The 23,524-nt window shown below is 43.3% G+C and overlaps 1 protein-coding gene across 4 annotated transcripts in view; it reads left to right on the plus strand.

Moving 5' to 3' along the window:
- Positions 1 to 23,524, plus strand: part of LOC137379411 (anoctamin-4-like) — a 238,897-nt gene that overhangs the window by 46,556 nt on the left and 168,817 nt on the right. For 3 of the 4 annotated variants that reach the window (XM_068050181.1, XM_068050182.1, XM_068050184.1), the window contains exon 3: positions 4,725 to 4,979. In XM_068050181.1, coding sequence (XP_067906282.1) covers positions 4,725 to 4,979 — 255 coding nt within the window. The remainder of the gene's footprint in view (positions 1 to 4,724; positions 4,980 to 23,524) is intronic. The other variant, XM_068050183.1, reaches the window with a different exon arrangement.

A 23,524-nucleotide genomic window follows, 5' to 3' on the forward strand; every position in this document is an offset into this window, starting at 1 on the left:
ATCGGCAAAATTACAGCCTCTGGGATTAAAGGGACAGTGACTGTGTGGATAGGGAATTGGCTAAGGAACAGTAAGCAGAGAGTAGTAGCGAATGGTTGTTATTCAGACTGGAGGGATGTTCCCCAGGTTTTTAGGATGCTGCTCTTTTTGGTATATATTAATTGATGTATATAGAGTCATAGAGAGATACAGCACTGAAACAGGCCCTTCAGTGCACCCAGTCCGTGCCGACCTTTGGGTATATCTTTACAGATGATACAAAACTCAGAAACTCAGTAATAGACTTCAGGAGGACATATGGTCGATAAAATTTAACACAGGAAGGTGTGACATGATACATTTTGGTAGGAAGAATGAGGAGAGTCAATGTAAACTAAATGATACAATTTTAAAGAGGGTGCAGGAGCAGAGAGACCTGGTGGTGTATGTACACAAACCTTTGAAGATGGCAGGACAAGTGGAGATAGCTGTTAAAAAAGCACATTGGCTTTATTAATGGAGGAATAGAGTACAAAAGCAAAGACGTGATGGCTAAACCTTTATAAAACTCTGGTTAGGCCTGATCTGGAGTACTGTGTCCAATCTGAGCACCACACTTTCAGAAGGAGGCCATGGTCTAGGAGAGGGTACAGAAGGGATTTACTAGAATGGAACCAGGGATGAGGGACCTCCGTTATAGGAGAGACAGGAGAATCTGGGATTTTTCTTCTTAGAGCAGTGAAGGTTAAGAGGAGATTCAATGGAGGTGTTCAAATCATGAATGCTTTTGATAAAGTAAATAAAGAGAAACTTTCCAGTGACAGAATGGCCACTAACAAGAGGGCACAGATTTAAAGTGATTGACAAAGGAACCAGTGGGGGAGATGAGGAAATGTTTTTCTCTGAAAACACAGCGAGTTTCATGATCTGGCATACACTGTCTGAAAGGGTGGTTGAAGCAGATTCAATCGCAACATTCAAAAGAGAATTGGATAAATACCTGAAGAGAAAATATTTACAGAGCTACAGGGAAGGAGCAGGGGAGTGGGAGTAATTGGATAACTCTACCAAAGAGCTGGCACAGGCACGATGGGCTGATTGGCCTTTTTTGTGCTGCATGTTCTATATTTCTATGAAGAGACTTCTCCCCGGGGTCCTGGTCAATATTTACCCTTCAACCGACACTTAAAAACAGATGATCTGGTCATTTATCACGTTGCTGTTTGTGGGATCTTGCTGTGTGCAAATTGGCTGCCGTGTTTCATTCATTACAATAGTGACTGTACTTCAAAAGTACTTCATAGGCTGTAAAGTGCTCCAGGATGTCCTGAGATAGTGAAAGACGCTATATAAATGCAAGTTCTTTCTCTCTTTTCAGGGCAATTAGGGATGGGCAATAAATACTGGCCTTGCCAGCAACCCTACATCCAGAGAATGAACAATTAAAAAAGCTACTTTTAAAACAAGTGTCAATTGACCTTGAATTCATTTCCTTTTCTTGTAGTCTGTTCCACATATCCATTATCCTGTAGGAATGGTTTTTCAATCTCTATTGTTTCTGAGGGATTTTGGAATCATATTCTCTACTCCAGGGCTCATTGTTCAGGTTAGACAGATTATTTACTTGAAGCAGGCCAACAGTGAAATAAAATACTGTGAATTGATAGACCTTCTTGCTCAATTGGGCCATCAGAACTTGATACCAAAGCTGAACACAATAGTGAATTAAACTTATACAGCACTTGTCACATAGAGAGTGAACAGGAGGGAGAGAATGGAAAGAATATTTAGATTTGAGAAATGGTCAGTGAGAAGAGGCTTTCGTTGGCTTTTGAAGGCAAAGAGAGAACAGTTTTTTTTATCAAGATGCACTGCAGCAACGCATCAAGGCTCCTTAGACAGCACCTTCCAAAAACCGTGACCTCTACCACCTAGAAGGACAAAGGCAGCAGATGCATGGCAACACCACAACCTTCAGGTTCCCCTCCAAGTCACACACCACCCTGACTTGGAACTATATCGCTGTTCCTTCACTGTCGCTGGGTCAAAATCCTGGAACTCCCTTCCTATAAGCAGTGTGGGTGTACCTACCCCACATGGACTGCAGCGGTTCAAGAAGGCAGTTCACCACCACCTTCTCAAGGGCGATTAAGGACGGGCAATAAATGTTGGCCTAGCCAGCGACGCCCAAATCCCATGAACGAATAACAAAAGGTACACACTACTGCCACTACGTGTCGGTGGTGGAGGGAGTGAATGTTTGTAGATGGGGTGCCAGTCAAGTGGGCTGCTTTGTCCTGGATGGTGTTGAGCTTCTTGAGTGTTGTTGGAGCTGCACCCATCCAGGCAAGTGGAGAGTATTCCATCACACTCCTGACTTGTACCTTGGAGGTGAGTTACTCGCCGCAGGATTCCTAGATTCTGACCTGCTCTTGTAGCCACAGTATGTATATGGCTACTCCAGTTCAGTTTCTGGTCAATGGTAACCCCCAGGACGTTGATTGTGGGGGATTCAGTAATTGTAATGCCATTGAACGTCAAGGGGAGATGGTTAGTTTCTCTCTTGTTTGAGATGGTCGTTGCCTGGCACTTGTGTGGCGCGAATGTTACTTGCCACTTATCAGTCCAAGCCTGGATATTGTCCAGGTCTTGCTGCATCTGGACATGGGCTGCTTCAATAACTGAGGAATTACGAATGGTGCTGAACATTGTGCAATCATCAGGAAACATCCCCACTTCTGACCTTATGATGGTGGGAAGGTCATTGATGAGGCAGCTGAAAATGGTTGGGCCTCGGACACTACCCTGAGGAACTCCTGCAGTGATGTCCTGAGACTGAGATGATTAACCTCCAACAACCACAACCATCTTCCATTGCGCTTGGTGTGAGTTTTCCCCTAATTCTCATTGACCTCAGTTTTGCTAGAGCTCTGTGACGCCATACTTGGCCAAATGCTGCCTTGATGTCAAGGGCAGTCACTCTCACCTCACCTCTTGAGTTCAGCTCTTTTGTCCATGTTTGAACCAAGGCTGTAATGAGGTCACGATCTGTGTGGCCCTGGCGGAACCCAAACTGAGCGTCACTGAGCAGGTTGTTGCTAAGTAAGTGCTGCTTGATAGCACTGTCGACAACACTTTCTATCACTTTACTGATGATCGAGAGTAGACTGATGGGGCGGTAATTAGATGGGTTGGATTTGTCCTGTTTTATGGGCAATTTTCCACATTGCCAGGTAGATGCCAGTGTTGTAGCTGTACTGGAACAGCTTGACTGGGGGCGCGGCTAGTTCTGGAGAACAAGTCTTCAGTACTATTGCCGGAATGTTGTGAGGGCCCATAGCCTTTGCAGTATCCAGTGCCTTCAGCTGTTTCTTGATATCACATGGAGTGAATCAGATTGGCTGAAGACTGGCATCTGTGATACTGGGGACTTCAGGAGCAGGCCGAGATGGATCATCCACAGATAGAACTGAAAAAAGGGAGAGATTGAGAGACAGACAGATTTGAAGGGAGGAGAGAGTGAAAGGTGAGGAGACAGCGAGAAAAGTGAGGAACAACAGAGGAAAGTGAGGGGAGACGAAAGTTAGGAGAGAAGAAAGGAAAGAGGAATAGAGAGCACAAGAGAGACAGAGGGATAGAGAGATGGAGAGAGACAGAAGTGAGGAATTAAATGTGAGAATATCCATTGCTGCAGGCTCACACTGACTGCCCGGTTTCTGGTGACCATGATCAATGAAACTTGGATGTGACCAGAACAATCTCTATTGGCCATTGATAACTGAACAGAAAGGCATGAACCTGCAGAGTGATGGGGTAAATTCTCCAATCTCACGCTGCCAGTGAGAATTTGCATTTGAAGGGAAGATGAGTCAGAGTTGAAGAGACAACACTGGCAAAGTTCTCATTCAGTAGAATTTCCTTTACATTTGAATGTAAATGGTTCATATTCTTAACAGAATGAAAATTGACCCCTCTGTGCTGACAACACTAAACCATGGTGCTCTCACCGATATTTTACACCTGATGTTTGTGATTAGGATCTATTGGGAAAGCGTGTGTTTGGATATTTGCAAGTGGATTAAATCGTCAAAACAGCCCATCATGTTTTAATTTAGCATTTTAGCTAGAGAGTGAATGGGGAGGAAAGGGGAAGTTGAATTGTGTCTCTGTGTATGAACAAAGACAGTTTGAAAACTTAAAAGACAGAGGATGATAAACATCCAGGCCAAGAGATAGTCCATACCTAGCTAAGCAACCAGTTGCTGAGACACCACATACCACTGTCTTAAGATAAAGGTTGGCCTATGCATTACAGTACAATAAACAAAGCTTGTAGGAGAGACTTGGAGGCTGAAAAGGTCAGAACATAATTAGATTAGACAATTATGCGTAGGTGCATCCAAGGTAGCTGAATAGTATAAGAATGGAACCCATGAAAGGTAACTAGTCTGAGCAGCTTGAATGGGACATTGTGAAGGAAACCTGTTGTCTTCATTACTTGCCATTTAATGTAATGCTGTAGAACAGTTGTATAAAAACAGTACTGTTATTAGTCAATATATATTAAAGCCTGTAGGTTAAAACCACTTGGGCCTGAATCACGTGGAGTTTTATTGTTGCAGGACTAACAATCCTGTATTGTGACCGTAACCATCCACTAACAGCAACTTGTTGATTGAAATGAGTTATTCTCCTCAAATTATGTTTCAAGCTTATCAATGACACAAAATTGTTTTTTTTTATAGGCTTTGATCTTGGAGGACAACTAGCCATTGGCCTCTCTGGATGCTCAGCCCCCTATTCTCAAGATGGCCCACTGCCTTCCCATCGACCCCAATACATATGCAAGGACTTTAAACTGCCTGCTTCCAAGCCATTTGTTTCACAGATAGAACAATCAGCACCTGCCTCTTGTCCAGCCTCGCTCTCCATCACTCCAGTGCCTTCTTACTACAGTAGCAGCCAGGAAACTCTCAGCCAAGAAACTGAAGGTACGGCAGGTAAACAAGGCACTTTTCTCCTTTTTTTATCGAGGTTGTTGAAAGCGATAACTCAATATTTTGGCCGAATTAGGTTGCCTACCTGTATTTGCATTTCAGCAGCACCTCCCAATCCCACAGCCTCTACCACCTAGAAGGACAAGGGCAGCAGATGCAAGGGAACACCACCACTTGCAAGTTCCCCTCCAAGTCACACACCATCCTGACTTGGAAATATATTGCCTTTCCTTCACTGTCGCTGGGTCAAAATCCTGGAACTCTCTTCCTAACAGCACTGTGGGTGTACCTACCTCACATGGACTGCAGCGGTTCAAGATGGCAGCTCACCACCACCCGGGCAATTAGAGATGGGAAATAAATGTTGGCCTTGCCAGCAGTGCCCATATTCCATGAATGAAACAGGTGGGCAAGCACCTCTTCAGTAGGTCCTCCAATAACTACTGCCTTTATATAGCTCCCTTAATGTAGTAAAACATCCCAAGGCAGGTGCGTTATCAGCCATAATGGGGTGTGCGGGCAGTTAAAAATTGGAGCAGTATCCTGTGCAGGAGATTCAGACTGCCCTCCTCCCGTGTTATTAATCAGCCCCATTAGTTACAATGACCCAGGTCTAACACTCACCCTGTCAGCCCTACACTCACCCAAGGTTAAAACCATGGAATTCTAAAGAGGAATTATTATAGTTTAGTTAAGTGTTATTATTCGTCTCCACACCTTGATGTCTGGGCTGCTGCTCCCTCTCCTCCATCATTCAGCCAGTGTGATCCACTTCTTCAGCAAATCCCTGTCCACTTCCCTCCATCTCACCATTCCCTCTGTGATTTCCCATCGACCCAGCCCTGATCCAAACTCTCTCCACATTCCCTTTTCTCCCTTCTTCCTGGACTCCACTGTGTTTCTCCCCCTTTTAGTGTCAAGCACTTTGCAACATCAACAAGAATTGTAGAATGTACGGTGCCATCTCTTATTTCGATGGGGTTGATGGTGTTCTGCTCTGCTAAAAGTGTAGTTTCAATTAACCGGATTTCTAAACAGTCAGCACCAACTGTCCCAGCACAATATCACCAAAAATCACAATTATTTCAAAACAGTGGAAATATGTTAATTGCACATTCCTCATTTTGTAATTTATGGTTCAGTGAGTTGACAGTATACACTGACAACTTCTGATCTGGAATCAGTTGACTGCAGGACTCTCTTGACACTCAATTTACTTAAAATAAATCGATCTTCTGCTCCATAGGAAAACAGAAAAGACTAAACTAACTTTGCTGGCTGGGCCTCTTCTGCTCCTGGAACCATTTCCTGAGAGGTTTTAAATATCAGTGAAACCACTCGGGCTGGGGTTAAGATTGCAGTTGTGTCGCAATGACATCATTAGAACTGAGATGCTATTTAAGGAAGGACCTCCCCCAGCTTTAGGGCGGGTGCTTCCTGGCGCCTGTCATTTAAAATTGCAGTCGGAAAGGATTAGTGTGGGACGTCAGCAGGTGTAACTCCCACTGCATTTTAACTGCCCCGTTCAGCCTGGTTTCTGTTGGACATAGGGAGTTAAAATTGCCCTCAAAGAGTTTGGACTCTCCTACTCCAGTGCATGAAATATCACTATTTATCTCCTGATCTTTCTAATGTCATTAAAAACAATTAAACCTTGAAAGGAAAAGTAGGAGAGAGGACCCTGCCGAAGGACATAAAGGATTAATCTAGTGCACTGTTTCAAGCAAGACCATACACTAGCTTGCAAAGACATGAGTGCAAACTGGTAAAAGGGCGGGTTCGAAACATATATGCTCCCAAAACACACTTTATAATCATTGTACCCCATACTCGGTGAACCTGGCACTAATTGTGAGAAGATTTTATCCTGTAAGCTTCTATTCAATCATTCAGAACCGAGACATTTGCAAAGAGTTGGAAGGCTAAATGGCGATCCTTCTTTTAGTGAATTACTGACAGTTGGAAATGAGTGGATTTGACGTTAATGTATCTTTTGTGGGTTTAATTGGTAAATTCTTAGTATTTGTGGACTGCAAACACCAATTGAGCTATTTATTGGACACAATTTTCCAATATTACAAAACCATTTTTACCCCCTGTATAGTTGGTGACAGTACATCTATTTCAAAGAAAAAGTAGGTTGAATAAGGTTAAAACACATTTAACCAAATGTCAGCATTGATCTGGTGTTGTTGTTCCTGTAATGTTTTATAATTTGCTTTGTGCAGTGGAGGATTTTTGTGGCTTTGATCCTTTGATTGTCTGAGGAAAGGTTTCTGAATAGCTTGGCTTTGTGTGGGCTGTGAATCAGACATCATCAGAGATCTTCTGTTCCAGATCAGCTGAAGAGATTCTGCTCGTTAAACAAATGACGCACTGTTGGTTGCTGCACAAGTCATTGGATGTATATGGGATTTCTTTCCACAATGCATATACCAGCATTGTTTGAGGAGTAGATCTATGTATACAAACAAATCTTAGGTGACTATGCAATTGTCTGAGGCAATAGGGGAAAACCCACAGAGTGAAATGTGGGGATGGGCCAAAACTAGAGCTCATCAATATAAGATAGTCCCTAATAAATCCAATAAGGAATTCAGGAGAAACTTCTTTACCCAACGAGGGGAGAGAATGTGGAACTTGCTACCACGAGGAGTAGCTGAAGTGAGGTGCATGGATACATTTACAGGAAAGCTAGATAAACTCACAAGGGAGAAAAGACGGGAAGGATTACTGATCGGGTTGGATGAAGAGGGGTGGAAGGAGGTGGCTTGTGTGGAGCATAAACAATGGCGCAGACCAGTGGGGCCGAATGGCCTGTTTCTGTGCTGTAAATTCTATGAAGTAGAATCTAGAATGGAACATATAGAGCCACTAGGTGAGTTGTTGCATGTATTTTGGCAATGCTGAAGGAGAGATGGGTTGTAGGAGATAACAAATGGCACATATACAACATAAGCCAAACATAAGCAATCATGTTGAGCTTCAAGTTGATGTCAAATGAATGTAGTGGAAGCAAAGGTCAAAGACCTTCAATAATTTGCTGATGTCTGCTATTGTGAGAGACGTGCCCTCCCAATAAACTGACAGGTGCATAGTTCAAGAATCTGAATCTTGAGGTGATTTTGTTTACATGAAATGGCACTCATTATAATGATGCTAAACATCTTTGGTTTATAACAAAAACAAGAAATGCTGGAATCACTCAGCAGGTCTGGCAGCATCTGTGGAAAGAGAAGCAGAGTTAACGTTTCGGGTCAGTGACCCTTCTTCGGAACTGGTTTATAATCTGGCTGTCTTGTTGTGTGGAATAATCAATAACATTGCAACCCAGTCAATGTTGCTCTTGCCCATGTACTGCGTATGTGAAAGTAATCATGTCATAAAGTTATCTGTTGAATTCCCATTGTATGCAGAGTGAAGGGGTACAGATTTTACACATGACTGAATCACATAAAACATTGTCGTAGGGAGTATTTATGAAGTGTTTGTGCCTATTGGTTGTGTTCGTCTTTCATTGTGAGTTTGGTAATATTTGCCTGCCAGTTTTGTAAGTCATGGGGCTGGATTTTGCAGTCAGTGACAGACGAATGGCACTTACCTTTGCTGAAACCTGCAGTTACCCACAGATCTTTAGGGGGCATTTGTGCTGCAACTTGTTCTAACTAGACCATGGATCTTTACAGGGGATCTGGGATCTGTGTGACCAGGGCAAGCAATGGTGTGTCTCTCCAACCAATAGGATTGAAGAATCCTTACTGACGCATGCTGAGGCCAGGATTTTACTGAGGTCCCGACGTCAGGATGCATGGCTGAGGGGGGTGCACTGGAGGATTGTACTGGCAACAGCCCGCCACAGAGTCTGATGCTGGGAATGCCAGACCTGACGCGAGGCTCCGTGTTGACCCCGCCCCCCCCCCTCACCACCCCCCTGCCGCCGCTGGGCGACGGGACCCAGATTTACATATTTAAATTAAATAAATTAATACATTTGAATAAAATTAACAGCTAGCTTACCTTCTGCCCGGGATCTTCCGAACAGCGGCTGGCACTCATGCACCTTCGCATTCCCATCCACGGAAAGCCGGCACCACCGAGTTGGGGAAGGGGGAAACTTATGATATTTAGTGCAATGAAGCAGGGGGAAACGGGACGGGTTCCGATCACCATTAATAGTGTAGGGAAGGGGGGAGAAGGGTGACCTCTGCACTTTGATGTTTGGGCAGGGGGAAGGTCAAATCTTGAAGGTAAATGTTTTGGGAGGGGTGAGAGGGCAACTATTACTTTTAATTGTTATGGGGGGAAGGGGCTGATAGTTTATATTGCGGTGCATCGGTGGGGGGACGGTTGGATAGGCCTTTAAAAAGTTAAACGAACTGGCTGGGCTGGCTGCCCTTTAAAAATGGCGCCAGTACCTGCACACAGGCAACTGACTCTGTTGCCGGTGTTGCAAAGCCCACTCCTTTCACGTGATTTGGGGGGTGGGGTGCGCCCCAAGCAGCGCATTATCGTGGGCCACCATTTTTTTCATCCGCCGCCGAGAGCAGCAACGGGAGAAGAAAATTCAGCCCAGAGTTTAAACCAGGAAATGTAAGTTAGAACATTTTAATCACTATAACATCATATACGGAGAGGGAAAGAAAGATGCGATGAAGAAGGAAAATGTGTACCGAATTTTTTTTTTGAATCTCCAACAATAATTAAAATCTGAGGGAATGAGACTCCACATTTGTAAGAGACAATCTTTAGTGAACGTGGGGTTTTTATGGAAGTAGTTAAGACAGAACATACCCTTAAAAATTCACTTACCCTTAAATGGACCAGTTCTAACTTTCTCTGGCATGTTTAGTGGTTAAGTGTTGCAACTTCATGCCGTTTATATGTTTCAGTGAAGAGTCTCTCAGTTGGATACTGGCCTGGCGAAGCTTCAGGAGGGACAGGGCAAATTAGACAGCACTTTCCGGATTTCTGTATTTAACTGCACATGTGGGATTACGGGAATCTGCTTTCTGATTTACTCCATGACTGTGAGCACTGCGGGCCTCGCTGTTGTACTTAACGCAAAATCCGGGTCAATATGTTCTTTAAAGTTTAGATTGTCAACCGGTTGAACTTTACCAGTCCTCTGAGGACAGGTGGTGGGGTGCCCATAAAATGATGAGAGAAGGAAGGGGTGGAGTGCCCGTTGTCTTCCTGCCCCCATGACATCTTGCCAGCGGTGGGGAAGGTGGCAAACAGCCCTCGTGCTCAGAGGCCAATTTAGCCACATAAATGCCAATTAATGCCTATTCCTGCTGCTGCTGGCATTTTACCAGTTGGGGGGGGGGCCCTCCGCAGCTTGGGGAAACCAACGGGTAAACCCCAACAGTCTCCCAGTGGGCTTGAGGGGGGACTCCTATTCAGGCATTCATTGGTCTACGTAGGGCCTCCCTGGTGGCAATGGCTGACCCCGCAGCAACGGTGCCGTCTTCCCTCACCAACACCCGCCCCTCACCTCCCCCGGCATGCCTGACTGGCCCCGGCACCTCCCAACCCCACTTACCTAATTATCTGAAGAGAAACAAATTGCAGGGCTACGAGGAAAAGGAGAGGGAGTGGGACTAGATGAGTTGCTCTTGCAGAGAGCTGGCACAGACACGATGGGCCAACTGGCCTCTTCCTTTGCTGTAACCATTCTATGATAAATATGTAACCTCTGCAAAATAATCATAAATTATTGATGCTGAACAAAATCTGCAAAATGTACAAATGGACAAACTGGCTTTTCTTTATTTTTTGAAAAAAAAACTTATTTCAATGCAAAATACAGCAGGGCTTAATCAGTTAGTTTTCCCCAATGCCTCAGCTAATCACTTGTCATTGACTGAGGATTGTGTTGTCATCACTCCAGTGCTATGAAGTGCAAAAAGGAAATTGTCTTTACTGCAATCAATTTATGAGTCAAAATTATTTAGTCTTTACATAGCCATTCTTGCCGTAAAGGACTGTTGACAATCCAATCTAGCTACAAGTACATAACAAGTCTGTTACTGCACTGCAGCATAATGGCTTGAGAGTTAGAGGCTTCAACAGCTTTCAAAATCCAACCACATCACTGAGCAGAGATTTTGCTTTTGATTTTAATATTTGCTTTTGAGCATATTGTGAATTGCTTGTGTTTTTTCTTGTTGCAACAGTGACACTATAATAATTTACTGTATTCTGAAACCTACAGAGAATGCACTGCTCATTTTAATTTTACTGCTCGGCTTTCAGATTCATTTGCAGTCTCTTTTCATGTTGCTGCGATTGTGGTTTTTATTTGAATAGTTTATGTAAAGATTCAGATTTTTGGAACAATCAATTTAACTTTTGATTAAATTTAGAATTTAATTGCATATGTTTTTGCACCTGAGATTTCAGTGGATTTTACTGTGTGCATGTAGCGTGTTGAAATCAGAATGATGATAAAAGACCATCTATTTTTACCTGACTTTTTTTTATTGAATTACACCTACAATGCCCTAGATTTTTTTCCATAGTCCATCACTGTACAAGATTGCTTACTGAAAGTCCTAGCAATTATACTACAACATCCCAACTCCAAAACCAATAACAAAGTGTTGCACCACTGCAACGTGTAAATATTGCTTTAATTCTGATGCTAAACTGTGTGTTGGGGGAGATTATTATTTCATGACTTTGAGATGTGCCTAAGTGCAAAATGAATGAAATGAGATGGTGTTCAGAGTCGGTGTTTGAGGCAGGGTGCAGAGCCCTTGATTGCTTGCTGCATTTTTATGTAATTATTATTCAGAAATCATGAATGTACTGGTCACCAAGGCTTGGGATTTCCTATATATTTGCAGCCAGAGATGGGCACAAATTAGTTATTAAAAGGTCGCAAAATTTTAGATGTGAGTTACAGGAGTAAGTACAATACAACCCCATATCCACTCTTTTGCAACTGTTTATCAATCCCCCCGCCCCTAGATTATAGAGTCACATATGTGAGTTTCCAGTAATTGGTCTCCCTGAATCTCGTCTCAATTACCACCACATTTTCAGGTGCAGCTGAAACAAAGTTATTTTTCTGGTATAAAAACAGAAAATGCTGGAACTAGCAGGTCTGGCATCATTTGTGGAGAAAGAAACAGAGTTAACATTTCAGGTCTGCGACCGTTCATCAGAATTGGGAAAAGTTAGAAATGTAATAGGCGTTGAGCAAGTGAAGGGGGGGGGGGGGCGTTGGGCGGGGAAGAGGAACAAAAGGGAAGGTGTGTAATAGGGTGGAAGGCAGGAGAGATTAAATGACAAGAGGTTTCATGGTACAAAGTCAAGCGGAGTGGTAATGGGACAAGTAAAGAAACAAAAGATGTGTCTGGATGAGGTATGAATGGCAGGTTAACAGCCGAAAGAAACAAGACAGAAAAAAAAGCAGCAAAAAAAACCAAAACGGGGACAGAGATTATGATCCAAAATTGTTGAACTTGGTGTTGAGTCAGGAAGGCTGTTAAGTGCCCAGTCGAATGATGAGGTGCTGTTCCTGGAGCTTGCATTGAACTTAATTGGAACATTGCAACAGGCCAAGGACAGAAAGGTCAGAGTGCGAGCAAGGTAGAAAATTAAAATGACCAGCGACAGGAAGCTCGGGGTCACGCTTGCGGACTGAATGGAGGTGTTTCGCAAAGCGGTCACCCAATCTGCGTTTGTCTCCCCAATGTAGAGGAGACCACATTGTGAGCAGCGAATACAGTATACTAAATTGAAAGAAATATAAGTAAATCGCTGTTTCACCTGGAAAGAGTGTTTGGGGCCTTGGATGATGAGAGGGGAGGAGGTAAAAGGGCAGGTTTTGCATCTCCTGCGCTTGCCTGGGAATGGTGTTTTACTGCAATTTTCCTTATTTTTAATTTAATCTCACTGTATTTTCTGTTTCTTGGAATGGATTTCTATGCCATCATTACAAGCTAAATTAAAAGGTTCCCCAATTGCAGGTTGTTAAACGTTCTGTGCCCAATGTGCATAAATGATGGTGAAATGAGTGCAAACACCAATTTAAATACTTAAAGAAGAAATATATCACGTGTTTGCCAATTTCCTTGGGTATCAGTATTTTATACTCATTTTAATTTCAGATGTATTCTAATGAGAAACTTGAGCGTAACTTTTTTTACACAGCAGGTTGTTGTGATCTGGAATGCGCTGCCCGAAAGGGAAGCAGATTTAATAGTAACTTTCAAAAGGGAATTGGATAAATGCTTGAAAATTTAAAGAATGGGGAGGAACAATTGCAGGGCTACAGGGAAAGAGCAGGGAGTGGGACTAATTGGATAGGTCTTCCATAAGCACAATGGGACAAATGGCCTCCTTTTTGTGCTGTATCCCTGGAGCTTAGATGAATGAGAAGTAATCTAATTGAAACATATAAAATTGTTAAGGGGCTTGATAGCGTAGATGCTAAACAAATGTTTCCCCTGGCTGGGTTATCTGGAACACTGGGTCACAGTCTCAGAATAAGGGGTCGGCCATTTAGGACTGAGGTGAGGAGAAACTTCTTCCCTCGGAGGGTTGTGAATCTTTGGAATTCTCCACCACAGAGAACTGTGGATGCTGAGATGTTGAGTATATTGAAGACTGGGGTCAATACATTTTTGGGTTCTAAGGGAATTAAGGGATATGGGGATAGTGCAGGAAGGTGAAGTTGAAGTAGAAGATCAGCCATGATCTTATTGAATGGCAGAACAGGTTCGAAGGGCTGAATGGCCTACTGCTGCTTCTATTTCTTATGTTATCATGCTATGATTCTAAGTTGACATGGGAACAGATGTGTTTTTGGGTCTAGTTTGCAAGTTGCACCCATGGAGGAAATTCCATGCACTCTATATTAAATAGCACTTGCTGATCCAGTATGTCACAAACATGTAGGTGAGGCTCCACCAATAGCGTGCGCTCAGAAACTCAGCCCATTGTATTTAGACACTAGCCACGCTAAGCAAAAAAAAGGCCAATTAATGACGCTTTAAATAAATGAGATGTCTCTCCAGTTGCTGTGCTCCTCATTGACTGGTCAACCATTCACCCATACATATTTAAAAAAACAGAAATGGCTGGAAATTCACCTGCATCAGTTCTGAGGAAAGGTCCGACAGCCAGAACCTGCTCAATTTCATACATCTCTCATGTTAGCTTCTCTCAACTTCCTGCAGGTTTCCAGCCTTTTTCCTCTTTATTTGACATCCATAGAATCATAGAATGATAGAAATTTACAGTTTGGAAGGAGGCCATTCAGCCCATTGTGTCCTTGCCAGCCATCAAGGAGCCATCCAGCCTAATCCCACTTTCCGGCTTTTGGTCCGTAGCCTTGTAAGTTATGGCACTTCGAGTGCATGTCCAAGTACTTTGTGAATGTTATGAGGGTTTCTGCCTCTATCATCCTTTCAGGCAGTGAGTTCCATATTCCCATCACCTTCTGGGTGATAAAATCTCACTTTGAATCCCTTCTACACCTGCTACCCCTCTTACCCTAAATCTATGATCCCAGCTCACGGACCCCTCAACTAAGAGGAATAGGGCCTTCCTATCCACTATCTAGACCCCTCATAATTTTATACACTTCAGTTAGGTCTCCCCTCAGCTTCCTCTGTTCCAAAGAAAACAACTCTAGCCTATCCAATCTTTCCTCATAACTAAAATTCTCCAGTCCAGGGAACATCCTCGTAAAACTTCTTTGTACTCTCTCTAGTGAAAACACATCCTTCCTATAGTGTGGTGACTAGAACTAAACACAGTACTCCAGCTGTGGCCTAACCAGTGTTTTATACAGTTCCAACATAATCTCTCAGCTGTTGTATTCTATGCCTTGGCTAATAATGCGTGTTCCGTATGCCTTCTTGACTACCTTATCTACCTGTCCAGCTACCTTCAGGGATCTGTGGACATGCACTGCAAGGTCCCTCTGTTCCTCTACACTTCTCAGTATCCGACCATTTATCATGTATTCCCTGGCCTTGTAAGCCTTCCCCAAATGCCTCACCTCACACTTCTCCAGATTGATCTCCATTTGGCAATGTTCCACCATCTGACTAATCCATTGATATCTTCCTGCAGTCTACAGCTATCTTCTTCATTATCAACCACACGGCCAATTGTTGTGTCATCTGTAAACCTCTTAATCATGTCCCCTAAATTCAGGTCCAAATCATCAATATGTACTACAAAACGCAAGGGACCTAGTACTGAGCCCTGGGGAACTTTGCTGGAAACAGCCTTCCAGTCACAAAAACACCCATCGATCATTCCCCTTTGCTTCCTGGCGCTGAGCCAATTTTGGATCCAACTTGCCACTTTGCCTTGGATCCCATGGACTTTTACTTTTGTGACCAGTCTGCCATGTGCGATCTTATCAAAAGCCTTGCTAAAGTCCATATAGGCTACATCAAATGCTCTATCCTCATCAACCCTCCTTGTTACCTTCTAAAAAATCCAACAGCTTCATTTTTGTATCTACTTCTTTTACTTTGGGTAAAGACAAGAAATAGGAGCATGAGTAGGCCATTCGGCCCTTCAAACCCGCTCTGCCATTTGATAAGATCATGTTTGATCTTCCACGTCAACTCCACTTTCCCACTCTATCCTTTGATTTGCTTAGAGTCCAAAAATCTGTCGATCTCAGTCTTGAATATGCTCAACGATGGAGCACCCACAGCTGTCTGTGATAGAGAATTCCAAAGATTCACAAACCCTCTGAGTGAAGAAATCTCTCCTCATCTCAGTCCTAAATGGCCGACCCCTTACCCTGAGACTGCAACTCCTAGTTTTAAACTCCCCAGCCAGGGGAAACAGCATCGACCCTGTCAAACCCCCCAAAGGATTATTTCTCCATTATTTCTATTCTGTACTTCATGAATGGCCTAATATGTAAAAGCAAAAGAATTGAGCTTTACAATGAATTTGTGAATTGCCTAGTTGTTGCAAAACCATTCAATCACCATTGTCCAAAAAAACAGTCACGAACCTGCAGCTGGAATAATAATTGGCAAAACCAGGCAGGGGTCGATATCCATAAAACCCAAATGGTGTTAGATTCCCATTCTGGTCCAGGCTGCAATTTCCCCAATGGGAGTTGGAGAGGACACCAAGACTCAGGCTGCAATCATGCATTTCCTAATAACCTGTTTAATGGAGGCCGGTGATATACTCCCATGTACGTGATTATGGGTTATAAGAAAGAAAAGAAAGACTTACATTTCTACAATGCCGTTCATGACCTCACGATGTACCAAAGTGCATTACAGCCAATGAAGCACTTTCGAAGTCTGAAAAACGGCAGCACCCAACATTGCAGCACTCCCTCAGTGCTGCACTTGAATGTCAACCTGGGATTACACACCCCAGTACATAGTAAGATTTGAACCCATGACACCACCCAATTCCTACGTGACTGTGACAAAGGTAAACTATCCCTCTTCATCTTTCTTGAGTTGTCTGCAGCCTTTGACATGGTTGACCACACCATCCTCCTCCAATGCCTCTTCACTGTTGTCCAGCTGGGTGGGACTGACCCAATATCTCCTTATGCGGCTCGGTGTCATATTTTGCTTTATAATGCTCCTGTGAAGTGCCTTGGGACGTTTTATTACGTTAAAGGTGCTATATAAATGTAATTTGTTGTTGTTGTAACTCAAGCAAGAGTACGGCCAGCTGAACTGAGCTGACTGTAGTGTTCAATTTGTCAGGGCAGGTATGGGTGAAGGTTCAGAAATTTTTTGTTAACAATTTTGTATTGGTGGGGAGCCGAATTAAATAGAATTCAGTTGAGAAACATGTATGAGCCAATGATTGGCCAAGAGACAAAGATGCAGAGTCACTCAGTCTTCAAACAAATCACTCTACTGGTTTATAAGCAAGAATATATATGGGAGACGTGACCAAAAGCTTAGTAAAGAGGTAGGTTTTGAGGTGGAGGGGGGTTCTTAAAGGAGGAGAGAGAGAAGAATAAAAGTTTATGGAGGGAATTCCAGAATTTAGAGCCTAGGCAGCTGAACGCACGGCCAGCAACGGCAGAACGATGAAAACTGGGGATGTGCAAGAGGCCGGAATTAGAGAGGGGAGGGATCTTGGAACGTTCTTGGACTGGAGGAGGTTACACAGATAGGGAGGGGCGAGGCCATGGGAGGATTTGAAAACAAGCATGAGAATTGTAAAATCAATATTGTCAACATCCGAAATTGTAGCCCATCCAGAAAATGTGATTAGTAACTAGAAGTTTAAAAAAAACTCTTTCAGACACCAATCTGTAGTTTATGTTTAAGAAGAAGTGAAAACTGATGGAATTTTGGTTTTGTTCAAAATACATGTTAAAATTAGTAGGGGGTGATGTTTTTGTGCTGATTTTAGTAAATATCTTGACGGCAGCGAGATCCTTAACTACAGTGCGTTGTATTTGCTGTTGTGATATTTGGATGGCAGGGAAATCTTACCGACACGAATCCACTGAGTATCTCACCCAGAGGGCCATTTTTCTGTGAGCATTGACAGTGAATTATTATGAGCTATTCAGTTTTCACGTTTGGCTCAGTTGGAACCCTCTTGCCTCTGGATCAAAAGGCCAGGGAATTGAAACCATAAACCAAGAGTCCAGCTCCTAACCTAGGTTGACACTCCAGTGCAGTACTGCAGGATTGCTGCATTGTCAGAGGTGCTGTCCTTCTTTATGATTGGATGTCCCCTCTCTTTCAAGTGCATGTTGCAAGAGCCTAGCGCTATTTGAGGGAGAGCAGGGAAATGTCCTGGAGACTTGGCTATCTTAAGTCCCATTATTTTCCCCATTACCACGTTTTCCATTATTGAACATAATTCATTGTGCAAAGAGGTTTGGTTTCAGTCTCCTAAATGCTACATGATTGGATCCTGATTAATGCAGTGGAGCTTGATCTTTGGTTTTGGTACTCATCCATGTGGACTTTTAGGAGATGCGATCAGGAGCAGGGAAGCTGACCAACTTCATCCTCCTTAATGCAAGACTGGGGAAGCAACTTGTGTAGCTCCTACTGCCTCTTGGTCGAGGCAAATTAACCTACGGGGTTTAATCAGAAATGTTTCTGCTTTGTGCATTTATAACATTTGAGGGGGCTGAAACTTGGCAGGAATGATATCACTGTCAGTGGGGTGAAATTTATGTGGTAGTGGTGGGGGGTGGTGGTTCAGGCCATTGCCAATGACCCACAGAAACGAGCCCTGACAATGTCCTTTACAAAAGAGAAATCTGCTGTCCTTACCTGGTCTGGCCTACATGTGACTCCAGGCCCGCAGTAACGTGGTTGACTCTTAATTGCCCTTTGAAATGGCAAATAGGGAGGGGCAACAAATGCTAGCTTTGCTAACGACATCCACATCCCATGAAAGAATAAAAAATGTCAGTAAGGAATGTGGGATGGGTGTGGGGCGATCCCAAGGTATCACTGCGGAGCCTCATGGCTCAACGAGGAACCTGTTCATACATTTTTATTTGAAAATAACACTTGCGCCTGGTCGCATGGTTACATGGGCCTTGGTTGGGCCACATGATTTAAATGGTGTGAATGTTCCAGCTTTGGGATTGGACTTTACCATCGAAAGCAGCACCTCACTCCTCTGGGGTGAGCAGCACCACCCCACCCCACCCCCGCACCTGGATTCAGGTGAGTTAAAATGGTGGGGGGGGCGGGAATGCATCGGGAACACGACACTGTCATCTTAGAGCTCCACTCCCACCCACCTCACAGGCCGAGCTGTTCTCGTTAGGCCTGAGGGAGGAGGTTTGAATTCGCCCTTTAATGCATAGTAAACTCATTGGGCCGCTGGGGAACCATACATTGCTAGACTGCTCTGAGAGCTGTCAAAAGATGGAATTTATCTGGATTTGAAAATTGTCTCATTTAAAATTTCACTCTCATTATGTGAGAAGTACTGTAAAGGCTGGCATTTGCTGCCTATCCTTAATTACCCTGAGAGGGTGGTGGGCTGTCTTCTTGAACTGCTACAGATGGTTTAATGTAACTGAGTGGCCGCTTCAGAGGGTAGTTAAGAGTCAACCACATTGCTGTGGAGACAGGAGTCACATGTAGGCCCAGACCATGTAAGGATGGCAGGGTTTCCTTCCCGAACGGACATTAGTGAACTATGTGGGCTCTGATGACAACCTGACAACTTCATGGTCAATTTTACTGATCTTTTATTTGCATTTAAGTTCTCGCCATAAGTGGAATTAGAGCTTGCGTTCTCTGGAGTACAGTGCTCTACGTTACTGTACTCTGTGTGACAGAATTTATGGCACTAATGGGGAAATAAAGTAACTGATTACAAATATAATTTGGATTATAAAATGGAGCAGATGAGGAAAGGCTCTGTTGACTAATGTATTTTTTCCACAATGGTCTTTTCTAGTGTAGAACTGGTTCATTTTACAAGAGCGAAGGCTACCTGTGATTTTTAAATTCACTGCGCAGTCAAAACCCATTTATCAAAAGTTATCTTCATGATGTTAACCAGTTCTGTATAAATACAGAAGCGACTGAGGGATAAAAGCATAAAGAATTTGAATGTAGATACATGTCTGGTATATTAAAGAGGTTGATAGCAGAAGGAAGAAAGGGAAGAGATCTGAGATGTGATGATCTTCATTGTTCACTGAAATTACCCCTTTCATGTGATGCCACTATCGATAGCACTCAAATAATGGGATGCATATTATTCGTAGATGAATTGATTTCATTTAAGATATTAATAGGAGCAGGAGTAGGCCATTCAGCCCCTCGAGCCTGCTCCGCCATTCAGTAAGATCATGGCTGATCTGATTGTGGCCTTAACTCCACTTTCCTGCTGCCACCCTCCCCCCCAACCCTCCAATAACCCTTGACTCCCTTGTCAATCAAAAATCCGTTCTAACTCAGCCTTGAATATATTCAATGACTCAGTCTCCACTGCTCTCTGGGGAAGAGAATTGCAAACACTAACCACCCTCTGAGAGAAGAAATTCCTCCTCAACTCCATCTTAAATGAGAGACCCCTTAATTTGAAACTGTGCTCCCTAGTTCTAGATTGCCCCATGAGGGGAAACATCCTCTCAGCATTTACCCGGTCAAGCCTCTTCAGAATCTTGTATGTTTCAATCAGATCAAAAATCTGTCTATCCCAGCCTTGAATATACTCAATGGAGCATCCACAACCTTCTGGGGTAGAGAATTCCAAAGAATAACAACCCTCTGAGAGAAGATATTTCTCCACATCTCAGTCCTGAATATTCAACCCTTTATCCTGATATCGTGCTCCCATGTTCTAGATTCCCAGCCAGGGGAAACAACCTCTCAGTGTCTACCTGCCCCCTCCACCATTAACCCTAAATATTGGCCCTCTAACATTTTCACAGGGGCCTACTGACGGGCCGCCAAATAACCTGCCTGTTTCAAGTAGTAAGCCCCTTTTTAAGATGTAAATCTGGATACTATGATGTGTATTTCACCCCAATTGCCATTTTAGGCTGGAACATGCTCTGTGTGCACTCAGACCATTCCCTCTGGTGTTGGAGCTGATGATGCCTCAGAATACTTAAGCTTTCAATTATCTTAGGCTGTGAGATGAAGGAATATTCCTCTGAATCTAACACAAATGCCACTGCTAGGCTGGGATTTCAACCCCAACTTATCCCCTTTCCTGGGGGACCACCAGTTGGAACACACTGGTCTGATTGAGATGAGGTGCCCTCTTCGCCCTCTGCCACACACGTCTGACCAGTTCCCTAAATCTCCAAATGTGTCCAAGTGATGCTGCTAGCATTTTAGATAAAGCCCACTCTGTGAAACACAGATGAATGATAAACCTTCCACTGTACAAGTAAGGTTGGCTCCATGAAGCCTACCTCTTTGGCCAAGCTTTTAGTTACCTTTTATGTGGGCCAGTGTCAAATATTGTCTGATAACTCTCCTGCGAAGCACCCTGGGACGTTTTACTGTGTTAATAGTGCAATATAAATGCATGTGGTGCACGTGTTTGTGATTAATTAACTGTGTGATATGAGCTAAGAACTGTCTATGTGCCATTTAAGCTGTAGCTACCCTCACTTGGGGATGTTTTATCCATTGTCCAGTACCAGCAGCACATGACAGAGTCTGTTCATTGCTGTTATCTACTAACCACAGGTCCTCGTATGCTGACGTCATTGCATTGTCCTCAACCCAATTCTCACTTATGTAACAGAACCGGGTAATGAATTTGGATCATTCTTTGTAGCACTTTGCTTTTTTCTTCGTTCAGAATTCTGTAAGTCAATGAAACAATTCTGACTTTAAGTAATGCTTACTCACCTGTTCTAATATCTCCTTAGGTGACTCGGTGTCAGATATTGTTTGATAACATTCCTATGATGTGCCTTGAGATGTTTTAGTATGTTACAGGCACTGTATAAAGTGCCACTTAACAGGCTTGTCAGCAAAGGATACTTGGATACAAAGTTTGCTGATTAGTAGGAAACGGAGAGTAGTGGTGAATAGTTCTATTTGGACTGGACACCGATATATAATGGGGATGTCCCTAGGGTTGACACTAGGACCACTGCTTTTCTTGATCTGTATTAATGGCTGAGACTTACGAACATACGAATTAGGAGCAGGAGTAGACCACTCGGCCCCTCGAGCCTGCTCCGCCATTCAATTAGATCATGTCCAATCTGATTGTAACCTCAACTCCGCATTCCCACCTACTCCCAATAACCTTTCACCCCCCCTTGCTGGTCAAGAATCTATCTACCTCTGCCTTAAAAATATTCAAAGAACTCTGCTTTCATTGCCTTTTGAGGAAGAGAATTCCAAAGACTCACAACCATCTGAGAGAAAAGAATTCTCCTCATCTCTGTCTTAAATGGGCGACCCCTTATTTTTAAACAGTGACCCCAAGTTCCAGATTCTCCCACAAGAGGAAAGATCCTTTCCACATCCACCCTGTTAAGACCCAATCAAGTCGCCTCTTACTCTTCTAAATTCCAGCGGATACAAGCCTAGCCTGTCCAACCTTTCCTCATAAGACAACCCATCCATTCCAGGTATTAGTCTAGTAAGCCTTCTCTGAACTGATTCCAACGCATTTACATCCTTCTGCAAATAAGGAGACCAATACTGTACACAGTACTCCAGATGTGGTCTCACCAATGCCCTGTATAACTGAAGCATAACCTCCCTACTTTTGTATTCAATTCCCCTCACAATAACAAACAAACTCTATTAGCTTTCCTAATTACTTGCTGAACCTGCATACTAAATTTTTGCGATTCATGCACTAGGACACCCAGATCCCTCTGAATCTCAGAGCTCTGCAATCTCTCACCATTTAGATAATATGCTTTTTTAGTCTTTCTGCCAAAATGGACAATTTCACATTTTCCCACATTATACTCCATTTTCCAGATCTTTGCCCACTCACTTATGTTCCTTTGTTGCCTCCTTATGTCACAACATACTTTCCTACCTATCTTTGTGTCATCAGCAAATTTAGCAACCATATCTCAGTACCTTCATCCAAGTCATTTATATTAATTGTAAAAAGTTGAGGCCCCAGCACAGATCCCTGTGGCACACCACTTGTTATATCTTGCCAACCAGAAAATGACCCATTTATACCTACTCTCTGTTTCCTGTTAGTTAGCCAATCTTCTATCCATGCCAATATGTTACCCCCTACACTTGGAGCTTTTATTTTCTGCAATAACCTTTGATGTGACACCTTTTCAAATGCCTTCTGGAAATCTAGGTACAATACATCCACCGGTTCCCCTTTATCCACAGCACATGTTACTTCTTCAAAGAATGTTGACTCTGCCTGATTATCTTGAATTTTTCTAAGTGCCCTGCTATAACGGCTTTAATAGAGTCATAGAGAGATACAGCACTGAAACAGGCCCTTCAGTCCAACGAGTCCGCGCTGACCATCAACCACCAATTTATACTAATCCTACGTTAATCCCATTTTCCCTCTCACATCTCCACCTTCCCTCAATTCTCCTACCTACACTAGGGGCAATTTTTACAATGGCCAATTTACCTATCAACCTGCAAGTCTTTGGCATGTGGGAGGAAACCGTAGCACCCGGAGGAAACCCACGCAGTCACAGGGAGAACTTGCAAACTCCACACAGGCAGTACCCAGAACCGCTTCTAACATTTTCCCTAAAACAGATGTTAAGCTAACTGGCCTTTAGTTTCCTGCTTTCTGCCTTCCTCCCTTTTTGAATAAAGGAGTTACATTTGCTATTTTCCAATCTAATGGAATTTCCCCAAATCTAGGCAATTTTGGAAAATTAAAACTAATGCATCAACTATCTCACTAGTCACTTCTTTTAAGGCCCATTAGGACCTGGGATCTTGTCAGCCCACAGCTCCAACAATTTGCTCGGTACCACTTCCCTGGTGATTGTAATTTTCTTGAGTTCCTCCCTCCCTTCCATTTCCTGACTTACAGCTAATACTGGGATGTTACTTGTATCCTCAATAGTGAAGACCGATGCAAAATATCTGTTTAATTCATCTGCCATCTCCTTT

The sequence above is a fragment of the Heterodontus francisci genome, chromosome 18 (genome assembly GCF_036365525.1).
Source record: "Heterodontus francisci isolate sHetFra1 chromosome 18, sHetFra1.hap1, whole genome shotgun sequence".
NCBI lineage: Eukaryota > Metazoa > Chordata > Chondrichthyes > Heterodontiformes > Heterodontidae > Heterodontus > Heterodontus francisci.